Source organism: Sceloporus occidentalis, unplaced genomic scaffold (assembly GCF_023333645.1).
Source record: "Sceloporus occidentalis isolate IW3139 unplaced genomic scaffold, rSceOcc1.0.p SCAF_536, whole genome shotgun sequence".
Taxonomy (NCBI): Eukaryota; Metazoa; Chordata; class Lepidosauria; order Squamata; family Phrynosomatidae; genus Sceloporus; species Sceloporus occidentalis.
The window spans coordinates 10,928-22,500 of NW_028317516.1; the positions used below are offsets into that span (position 1 = coordinate 10,928).

The window sequence follows — 11,573 nt, forward strand, 5'->3', positions numbered from 1 at the left end:
CCGCTGGGCTTCACGGAGCCGGAACCAACGCATGGCGCGAGGATTTCAATAAAAACGGGGGATTTATAAACAGGGTGCGGGGTATCTGACGCCACGTCTCGCCGCTCCGGGCACACGCCTCTTAACAACCCCCGTGTTACGTCTGCAGCAGGGGCATCACAGAACCCCCCCTCCCCCGGCACCGCGGACCCAAAGCGCCACAAACCCCAATGTGACAGAGAAGCGCGGAGCACAGAATCAAATCATTTTATTGGGAAAAAAGAACGTTTTTTGTTTTAATACAAAAGAATCCTGAGTTTCGGTGAGATCGGAGGAGACGAGCGGGGTGCAGGCGGCCTTCTGCCCGACGCCAGGGTACCAGAGGCATTTCCTCACAGGGCGCAGTTGTTCTGGCAGTCTCTGCCCGCCCGGAACAGGTGGTAAATGCTGACCATGGGGAACATAAGTAGAGCGCCGAAGAGAGAGCCGGCCTGAATAACCGCTCCGCACCACAAGAGAGCCTGGTGTCCGGCCTCGTGCAGCAGGCTGCCGATCACCACTTTCAGGTAGGAGAAGAGACCGATGAACAGAGACCAGGACATGACCTGCGAGACAGAGAGAGAGAGACAGAGAGGTTATACAACGAACCGAGGAACCGAGAGAGAGAGAGAGAGACACAGAGAGAGGTTATACAACGAACTGAGGAACCGAGAGAGACACAGAGAGAGAGAGAGGTTATACAACGAACCGAGGAACCGAGAGAGACACAGAGAGAGAGAGAGAGAGGTTATACAACGAACTGAGGAACCGAGAGAGACACAGAGAGAGAGAGAGGTTATACAACGAACCGAGGAACCGAGAGAGACACAGAGAGAGAGAGAGGTTATACAACGAACCGAGGAACCGAGAGAGAGGACAGAGAGAGAGAGGTTATACAGCGAACAGAGAGAGAGAGAGAGAGAGAGACAGAGAGGTTATACAGCGAACCGAGAGAGAGAGAGAGACACAGAGAGAGGTTATACAACGAACTGAGGAACCGAGAGAGACACAGAGAGAGAGAGAGGTTATACAACGAACTGAGGAACCGAGAGAGACACAGAGAGAGAGAGAGAGGTTATACAACGAACCGATGAACCGAGAGAGAGGACAGAGAGAGAGAGGTTATACAGCGAACCGAGAGAGACAGAGAGAGAGGTTATACAGCGAACAGAGAGAGAGAGAGAGAGACAGAGAGGTTATACAGCGAACCGAGGAACCGAGAGAGAGACAGAGAGAGAGAGAGAGAGAGGTTATACAGCGAAGAGCAACCCTAGGAACCGGGACCGAGAGAGAGGACAGAGACAGAGGATATACAGCGAACACCAACCCGAGACGGAAGTCGATTTGTTTGGAGCCAGCAAGGAATGGAACGACCGGCCAGAAACGGCCGAAGCTCCTCCAAAGCCCGTCCGAGAGGCGTAGAGCGGGGCCCCCGTCTGAACAGGAAAGCTGCCCCCACAGGCTGTTACCCCCTACGAAAGGTCATACGAAGCCCCAGCGAGAACTGCCCCTTCCGAAGACTCACCAAGAGCACGATGCCTGCGGTGGTCCCGACGAGAGGGGGACACGGACTCATCGAAGCCAAAACCATCAGGTATCCGGCAAACACGACCCCGACCGCCATAATCACCCCGAGGCCCAGGGACGACCTGACAACAAAAGACATTATCGTTAACTCATTCCGCTCTCATTAAACGGGCCCCACAGAGAGCACGGCGGCAACGGGCCCCACAGAGAGCACGGCGGCAACGGGCCCCACAGAGAGCACGGCGGCAACGGGCCCCACAGAGCTTACTAACCCATCTGGCATCAATACCCTGGTGAAACGATCATTACCTAAAATTAACCTCTTAGTGACCGGGGATCTACTATCACACCCTACACCGAGGACAAGGCGCTTGTTCTGATGACCCCCGACGTCCACAACGACCCCCTAGGGCATCTCTAGTGATGCGGTGGGCAAAAAAAGTGAGACCTTCAGAAAACCCCTTTCCATCGACCGAAAAGTTTCTCCATATTTTATACATTTTGTTTAAAAAAATTGTAATTGTCCTGAAAATTACAAAATAGAAATTGGTGAAAACGACCGTATTCACTCGATTATAAGGCACGTTTTTTTCATAAATTGACCTGAGTTTATAATCGAGGTCATCGCCCGTCAGATCCGCAGCACAGCCGACTAAGCCTAGGAGATGGTCACTCACACTCATACTCACACTCTCCACGGCTCGCTTCAGTGTCTTATCTCCTTTCCCCCAGCTCCGTGAAGCAGGCCTCTTTAAACACTTCCGCAAAAGGCGGAGGCTCCGGGCACACCCTCTCTTGTGATTGGAGGAACAGGGGAGAGGCTGTCGCTCCGCCCCTTTGCAGAAGTTCACCAATAGGCCAAAATATTGCAGACAGATTCGCGGAGAAAGAGCTGCAGAAACGCTTCTCTTTCTCCGCGGATATTCTGGCCTCTTGGAGTACTTCTGCAAAGGGGCGGAGCGACAAGGACAGCCTCTCCCCTATTCCTCCAATTGGGGGAGAGGGTGTGCATGGAGGCTCCACCCTTTTTCTTAATTACCTGGATAACGGAGCTGTATATCGGGGAGAAGCGGACGAAGAAAGAAGAACGAGAAAAGAGAAGCGGAGCTGCGGAAAAGGATATAGAAGTGGTCGGTGGCGAAGGTAGGGCGAGCGTGAACGAGAGTGTCAGTGTGAGTGAGAACGTGAACGAGAGTGTCAGTGTGAGAGAGCGTGAACGAGAGTGCGCGAACGAGAGCGTCAGCGTGAGAGCGCGAACGAGAGCGTCAGCGTGAGAGCGCGAACGAGAGCGTCAGCGTGAGAGCGCGAACGAGAGCGTCAGCGTGAGAGCGCGAACGAGAGCGTCAGCGTGAGAGCGCGAACGAGAGCGTCAGCGTGAGAGCGCGAACGAGAGCGTCAGCGTGAGAGCGCGAACGAGAGCGTCAGCGTGAGAGAGAGCGCGAACGAGAGCGTCAGCGTGAGAGAGAGCGCGAACGAGAGCGTCAGCGTGAGAGAGAGCGCGAACGAGAGCGTCAGCGTGAGAGAGCGCGAACGAGAGCGTCAGCGTGAGAGAGCGCGAACGAGAGCGTCAGCGTGAGAGAGCGCGAACGAGAGCGTCAGCGTGAGAGAGCGCGAACGAGAGCGTCAGCGTGAGAGAGCGCGAACGAGAGCGTCAGCGTGAGAGAGCGCGAACGAGAGCGTCAGCGTGAGAGAGAGCGCGAACGAGAGCGTCAGCGTGAGAGAGAGCGCGAACGAGAGCGTCAGCGTGAGAGAGAGCGCGAACGAGAGCGTCAGCGTGAGAGAGAGCGCGAACGAGAGCGTCAGCGTGAGAGAGAGCGAACGAGAGCGTCAGCGTGACACAGAGCGCGAACGAGAGCGTCAGCGTGAGACAGAGCGCGAACGAGAGCGTCAGCGTGAGACAGAGCGCGAACGAGAGCGTCAGCGTGAGACAGAGCGCGAACGAGAGCGTCAGCGTGAGACAGAGCGCGAACGAGAGCGTCAGCGTGAGACAGAGCGCGAACGAGAGCGTCAGCGTGAGACAGAGCGCGAACGAGAGCGTCAGCGTGAGACAGAGCGCGAACGAGAGCGTCAGCGTGAGAGAGCAATAACGAGAGCGTCAGCGTGAGAGAGCAATAACGAGAGCGTCAGCGTGAGAGAGCAATAACGAGAGCGTCAGCGTGAGAGAGCAATAACGAGAGCGTCAGCGTGAGAGAGCAATAACGAGAGCGTCAGCGTGAGAGAGCAATAACGAGAGCGTCAGCGTGAGAGAGAGCAATAACGAGAGCGTCAGCGTGAGAGAGAGCAATAACGAGAGTGTCAGCGTGAGAGAGAGCAATAACGAGAGTGTCAGCGTGAGAGAGAGCAATAACGAGAGCGTCAGCGTGAGAGAGAGCGCATGAAGCTTGAAGGGTCGTCTTATATTCAGGCCTTTTCTTTTTTTTCATGAAGATCCAAAGTTTATTGGGAAAAAGCAAGGTGAAAGTTGTGGGGGGGGGAGTTTTGCCCTTAAGGGGTTAAACGCGATTGGCATTATCCAACATTTATTAATAATTATGTCTGTGTAGTAGAGGCACGGACTCGTGACACAGCGAACGTGGCAGCCGTTTGGGCAGCAGCGCTCAGGGGGATGTGCAAGGAGCGCTCTCTGCGTGTGACCGTCACACGGGGTCTCTACATTCTGCCTGGAATGTCTGAAAACAAGGTCACATGCTGCTCGGATGGGGGGGGGCAGGGAGGCAAGGGGGGGAACGGAGGATGGAGGGGGCAGATAAAGAATAAATAAAGGCTGGGGCAGAAAATAAAGGATTAGCACCAAGGGGGTAGAGAACTTGCTGGGGTAGCACATTCATTCATTCAACTACTTCAGTGCTGGCAGGAGCTGCCCCAGAGTAGGGAGAGAGAGAGGGGGGGCAAAGCTACATATACTGGGGGAGGGGAGAGGAACCTATAGCGAGCAGCACTTCCTGTATAGACCTGGCACTTACTCCACCCTCTCAGTTTCCTGTGTTGGAAAATCCCGGCACCCACCACAGGGTGGCAGTACTGAGACACGCGTGATATTTACTAAGCAGCCAACTGACCGCGGGGCACCAGGGTTAAGAATATCTGCCGGGTTATCCCCTGACTTGCTCTCTGTACTCAGGGGGCAATAAACTCAGCAGATGCCCCTTTCCCCAACCCTATCCCCCCCCCGCGTCTGGCCTCACCTGCACATCACACACATGGCGATGAAACAAGCCGCCGGGTTGGCGATGTTACTCAGCACCACCGACAAGTGGTAGGCGTCGGACCCGTAGGGCAGACAGCTGTAGGTCTGTACAGAGGGCAGCACCCCATTGGTCAGGGCATTGGACACGCCCAGCAGCACCAGCAGGTACACGTTGCGCATGGACCAGAAGCTCTGCTGGGCGGCAGCATCAGCCCCGGGTTTCTTCTCCTCTTCGGGGCTCCTCAGCGGGTACGAATCATCTGACCCCGACCCATCGTGGGGAACGGCGGCGGCTCCGGGCTCCTGGTCTCCTTCCTGCGCGCCGTTTAGTCGCCAGTGCTGCAGGATGAGAAATGCCGCGGCGGACACAAGGAGGAGAGCGAAAAGACCCCAAAAGTAGGCCGAGGCTGAGAAGTTCTCCTCCATGTAGTGGACGTCGGTTCCGTTTCCCCACGTGTTGTTCCTGCACTCCAGGCGCCCAACTCCCTGGGCCAGAGCCAGCACACAGGGGAAGAGGGCACTGAGGCCCTGGCCGATGAAGAAGCTGCGTATGTACAGCTGGGGGAATTGGTACATGAACGGCAGGAAGGTGACGTTGGAGGTACAGCAGCCCAGAGCGAGTAGGAAGGCCAGCACCAGGTAGGGCACGCTGCGTTCCTCCCCAGCTACCGGCGCGCGGCGGTCCCAGAACACGGCCAGCAGCGCTGCGGACGCCAGGCTCAGGGCGTGGATGGAGCGGATGAGCCATGGCTCAGAAATCCGTCCCGGGGGGCAGAGTCGGTGGCTCAGAGTAACGGCCAGCGGCCCAACGTTACCCAGAGCTATGAGCACAGTAAGGAACGCCGGCAAATTCCAACCTGAGGAATACAGAGGAGATCAGACAAAGGAAAAAAAAGAAGGAGAGAGGAGATCGGGCAAAGGAATAAAAGAAGGAGAGAGGAGATCGGGCAAAGGAATAAAGAGGAGAAGGAGCGAGGAGATCAGGCAAAGGAATAAAGAAGAAGGAGCGAGGAGATCAGGCAAATGAATAAAAGAAGGAGAGAGGAGATCGGGCAAAGGAATAAAAGAAGGAGAGAGGAGATCGGGCAAAGGAATAAAGAAGAAGGAGCGAGGAGATCAGGCAAAAGAAAAAAGAAGGAGAGAGGAGATCAGGCAAAGGAATAAAAGAAGGAGAGAGGAGATCGGGCAAAGGAATAAAGAAGAAGGAGAGAGGAGATCAAAGGAATAAAGAAGAAGGAGCGAGGAGATCGGGTAAAGGAATAAAGAAGAAGGAGCGAGGAGATCGGGAAAGGAATAAAAGAAGGAGAGAGGAGATCAGGCAAAGGAATAAAAGAAGGAGAGAGGAGATCGGGCAAAGGAATAAAAGAAGGAGAGAGGAGATCGGGCAAAGGAATAAAAGAAGGAGAGAGGAGATCGGGCAAAGGAATAAAGAAGAAGGAGCGAGGAGATCAGGCAAAGGAATAAAGAAGAAGGAGCGAGGAGATCAGGCAAAAGAAAAAAGAGAAGGAGAGAGGAGATCAGGCAAAGGAATAAAAGAAGGAGAGAGGAGATCGGGCAAAGGAATAAAGAAGAAGGAGCGAGGAGATCAAAGGAATAAAGAAGAAGGAGCGAGGAGATCGGGTAAAGGAATAAAGAAGAAGGAGCGAGGAGATCGGGAAAGGAATAAAAGAAGGAGAGAGGAGATCGGGCAAAGGAATAAAGAAGAGAAGGAGCGAGGAGATCAAAGGAAAAAAGAGAAGGAGCGAGGAGATCGGGAAAGGAAGCCAGGTGTTATAATTAAACATCATATTACCCGCTGACGGGGGGGCACGGCGTGTTAGGGTATTACCAGGCGGGGTCCCCGGCATATTACCTGCTGACGGGGGGGGGGCGCACAGTGTGTTAGGGTATTACCAGGCGGGGGTCCCCGGCATATAACCCGCTGATGGGTGATGGGAGGGGCACGGCGTGTTACTGATTATTTGTTACTCACCTTCCGGAAGCTCTTTTACCACAATGGGCAGTTCCACCCACAGGGAGTTGACGGACACCCACGAGCCCATCCCAAACAGGGCCACAAGGACATGGGTGAGCAGGGAACGGAGCGCCATGACCCGGCCTCTGCCGGAAAATACAAAGATCACTGGAAATCAATCAGACTCATTACGGGGCAGAAGGGCAGATGCTGGAGTTACTGGCGGAACTGGGATACGGGGAGAGGAGGTGCTGAAATATATCGACTATGCCCTGGGGGGGGGGCGGGCGAGGGAGCACAACATGCCTGCCGGGGGGGGGGGCGCGAGCGAGCACAACATGCCTGCCGGGGGGGGGGGGGGTGTCCGGTGTGACCTCTGATCTGTTCATGGCTCTGATGAGTAGAATTACCCAAACAGCCCAAACCCCTAACGGGCCAGAGACACGCAGACGCATGTAAAAGGCGGCACGGCCCCAGCACACGCATGTGATCTGAGGGTCAGACATACAAAGCAGAACACGAACAACCACGCACACGTATGACACCCCCCCACCACGGTACAGCGTCTTCTACCCCGAGCATCCTTTCCGTTCCAGCAAGTGCCCCCCATTCACTCCCTCCCATCATGTTTCATGCCCCGTTACCTGTCACCACGCCGAGCTCTTGCACACACGAGAGGGACGCACTCGTCACGGGGCGACTGCTTCACGGTGACGGTGACCCCAAGCGGGGCAGGTGGCAGAAGACACAGGGCAGGAACAGTCTAGGAGGACATAGAGGGGAGTTATGGGACACGGAGTCTGCCCCTCCCACTGCAGGGTGACACAGAAAGCCAATTATTGGCCAGCAGAGGTCAGGGCGACACTTACCGGGCGAGATGTCCGGGGCGAGCTGTCGGGGGCGATATATCTGAGCGAGCTGTCGGGGGCGATATATCTGAGCGAGCTGTCCGGGGCGATATATCTGAGCGAGCTGTCCGGGGTGAGCTGTCCGGGGCGATATATCTGAGCGAGCTGTCCGGGGCGATATATCTGAGCGAGCTGTCCGGGGCGATATATCTGAGCGAGCTGTCCGGGGCGATATATCTGAGCGAGCTGTCCGGGGCGATATATCTGAGCGAGCTGTCCGGGGCGATATATCTGAGCGAGCTGTCCGGGGCGATATATCTGAGCGAGCTGTCCGGGGCGATATATCTGAGCGAGCTGTCCGGGGTGAGCTGTCCGGGGCGATATATCTGAGCGAGCTGTCCGGGGCGATATATCTGAGCGAGCTGTCCGGGGTGATATATCTGAGCGAGCTGTCCGGGGTGAGCTGTCCGGGGCGATATATCTGAGCGAGCTGTCCGGGGTGAGCTGTCCGGGGCGATATATCTGAGCGAGCTGTCCGCACGAGGTCGCCGAGCGGTGACTGTCTCACTCGGCAGCGTCCTTGGAGCGCCCTGGGGAGTCACACAAAGTTCATGCCAATCAGAGCCTCATAAAACCCTCCATAAAAACCCTCCGCATGTTTAACCCCGCGCGGCGGGGCACGTAACACACGGCATCCCCATCACACGCCCCTGGGCGAGCGTACCTTTCCGGGGGGGCGCGAGAAGTCGCCCTCTAACAATGACTGGCTCGGCTGCTGACATCACCCGTCACTGTCCTCCGATGTCCCTGCGAAGGCACACAAAGTGCAAGCCAATCAGATCACGAGCATTAACCCTGCGCGGGGACCGCAACACAAAAAACACGAAGGAGCCCCGGGGGCCCGACGTCCTGGCAGAGGAGCCGGGGCCCGAGAGATCGGGGTTTGCAATGACAGCAAAACTCAGCTCACGGCGGAAATAACCCGGCAGACCGGACGGGCCGGATCCGGGGCCGTCACACTGCTGACACCCACACGAGAGAGTCTGCATCACACCTGATCTCAAGGAGGGCAGCGCAAGAAGGCGATGTAGGAAGGAAAAGGGCACGTCTATAGCACCAACATATTCCGCAGCGCAGTACATGTCTTGAGACTGGATATGTTGGGGGGAGGGGCAGCTTAACAGAGGCAGCAGCAACAAGGGTTAAAGAAACGTAACTAAGGATGTGGATCATGTGGTACTGCGCTCCGGTATATGGTGGAACTAAAAAACACAAATTTCCAAACAGTGATCCACTGGGGGCTAAATAATGCCTATCGTTGCCGGCCCTGGGCCGTGTGTTTTTATATAGTATACAGTATATATATATATATATATGGCCTTTCGCTGCTGGCCCTGGGCCGTGTGTTTTTATATAGTATACAGTATATATGGCCTATCGCTGTCGGCCCTGGGCCTTGTGTGATTATATAGTATACAGTATATATGGCACATCACTGCCGGCCCTGGGCCGTGTATTATTATATAGTATACAGTATATATGGCCTATCGCTGTCGGCCCTGGGCCTTGTGTGATTATATAGTATACAGTAGATATGGCCTATCGCTGCCGGCCCTGGGCCGTGTGTTTTTATATAGTATACAGTAGATATGGCCTATCACTGCCGGCCCTGGGCCGTGTATCATTATATAGTATACAGTATATATGGCCTATCGCTGTCGGCCCTGGGCCTTGTGTGATTATATAGTATACAGTATATATGGCACATCACTGCCGGCCCTGGGCCGTGTATTATTATATAGTATACAGTATATATGGCCTATCGCTGCCGGCCCTGGGCCGTGTGTTATTATATAGTATACAGTAGATATGGCCTATCGCTGCCGGCCCTGGGCCGTGTGTTTTTATATAGTATACAGTATATATATATATATATATGGCCTTTCGCTGCTGGCCCTGGGCCGTGTTTTTATATAGTATACAGTGTATATATGGCCTATCGCTGTCGGCCCTGGGCCTTGTGTGATTATATAGTATACAGTATATATGGCACATCACTGCCGGCCCTGGGCCGTGTATTATTATATAGTATACAGTATATATGGCCTATCGCTGCCGGCCCTGGGCCATGTGTTATTATATAGTATACAGTAGATATGGCCTATCGCTGCCGGCCCTGGGCCGTGTATCATTATATAGTATACAGTATATATGGCCTATCGCTGACGGCCCTGGGCCTGGTGTGATTATATAGTATACAGTACATATGGCACATCACTGCCGGCCCTGGGCCGTGTATTATTTTATAGTATACAGTATATATGGCCTATCGCTGCCGGCCCTGGGCCGTGTGTTATTATATAGTATACAGTCGATATGGCCTATTGCTGCCGGCCCTGGGCCGTGTGTTTTTATATAGTATACAGTAGATATGGACTATCACTGCCGGCCCTGGGCTGTGTGTCATTATATAGTATACATGGCCTATCGCTGCCGGCCCTGGGCCGTGTGTTATATAGTATCTATGGCCTATCGCTGCTGGCCCCGGGCCGCATATCATTATATAGTATACAATACATATGGCATATGGCTGCCGGCCCTGGGCCATTTATTATTATTATTATATAGTATACAGTATATATATATATATATGGCCTATCGCTGCCGGCCCTGGGCCATATATCATACAGTACGCAGTATACATGGCCTACAGCTGCCAGCCCTGGGCCATGTATAAATATTATATAGTATACAGCATATATGGCCTATCTTTGCCAGCCCTGGGCCGTGTATTATATAGTAGACCGTATATATTAACCAGTTAGTTACGGGAAGGGCTCCTGCTGGGTACAGAGTAGGGTACTTTATGACCATCGCCGGCCTCTTCTCACCGTGCTCGGGTTCCACCGGCTCCGGTTCTCCGGGTTTCACAGCGCCTGGAGCATTTATACCTGGGAGAGGTCACAATCACTGAACAACACACGTGCTTCCGGTATCGGTATAACTCAGGCTGTGATTGGCTAATGGCTATCTCATTCGGCCAATGGTAGCCCGGAGGAGGGAACCAATGCATTCGGATGCTTTCTACTCTGAGCCAACCCATTTAATGAGGTTCCGCCTATCAGGAGAGAGGAAGAACTGATAGGCAAACTCCAAAGCCAATCAAAGTCAAAGCGGATCGGACAGATTCCCGGTAAAGGTGAGAGTCTGGCGGGAAAGCTCGCTTTGTACCCCACCCAGGGGTATCTCACGGGGCTGTTCTTGCCACCCCCCCACCCCCACTCCTCTCATACCACCTCTAATCAACTCGTAACTACTCCCCGCCCCTCATACCACCTCCACCGGCATCTAACCGACCCGTAGCTACCCCCGCCCCTCATACCGGCATCTAGCCAACCCGTAGCTACCCCCGCCCCTCATACCGCCTCCACCGGCATCTAACCGACCCGTAACTACTCCATTAACCCCTCACTGGTGCTGTTTAAGGGGGCCTCAGGGAAGGATATTGATCTCAGTTTCTCGGAGTAAATAAACTGAATGCCAGGGGAGTGACGGGCTGTCATGGGAACAGCATGCCAAGTATCCCGGTCTAGTTATGCCATTCCCTCCATAGGCCTGTGATTTGATTTATCCGGTCACCCTCCGGCCCCCTGGTGCCCTCTCGGAGCCTTTGGGATGCCCCAACCGAGATCGTGACCGAGGCTGTTTTATCACGTCTGTGCTGCTCATGTTTAGCTGGGGGGGTCAGGACACCAGGAGCTTTCTTTAGATGTCATTATTTTGATCGTATCATATAATTTACTATAAAAAATATAAAATATGGTGAACAATTGAGGGAAACAATTCATTTTACTAATTACATTGTGATTAGAAAGCTGGGCTCCACTGCTGAGTGCAGTACCTGTATTCAACCTGCAAGGGGGGCCAGAGTTCTCAGCGCTAGCTCTCTGATTTATCTATACATTACACAGGGGCCGGCTCACTGATTTATCTATACATTACACAGGGGCCGGCTCACTGATTTATCTATACATTATAC

At 54.0% G+C, this 11,573-nt stretch overlaps 1 protein-coding gene across 1 annotated transcript; it reads right to left on the reverse strand.

The window, feature by feature from the left end:
- Positions 1-371: 371 nt before the first annotated feature.
- LOC149271195 (solute carrier family 52, riboflavin transporter, member 2-like) lies at positions 372-6,822 on the reverse strand. Its single transcript, XM_089507550.1, has 4 exons — positions 6,705-6,822; positions 4,731-5,589; positions 1,544-1,667; positions 372-584 (listed from the first exon to the last, which is right to left on the reverse strand). The coding sequence occupies exons 1-4, from the start codon at positions 6,820-6,822 to the stop codon at positions 372-374; spliced, it is 1,314 nt and encodes a 437-aa protein (XP_089363676.1).
- Between the last annotated feature and the right edge of the window lie 4,751 nt (positions 6,823-11,573).

What these genes read in the sequence shown, in the direction of transcription:
- LOC149271195 (XM_089507550.1), bottom strand. Translation starts at nt 6,822, where the DNA reads ATGGCGCTCCGTTCCCTGCTCACCCATGTCCTTGTGGCCCTGTTTGGG. An exon ending in GGTAAAAGAGCTTCCGGAAG is followed by an intron (nt 5,590 to 6,704) that starts GTGAGTAACAAA and finishes TGTATTCCTCAG; the next exon opens with GTTGGAATTTGCCGGCGTTC. An exon ending in CCGCAGGCATCGTGCTCTTG is followed by an intron (nt 585 to 1,543) that starts GTGAGTCTTCGG and finishes TCTGTCTCGCAG; the next exon opens with GTCATGTCCTGGTCTCTGTT.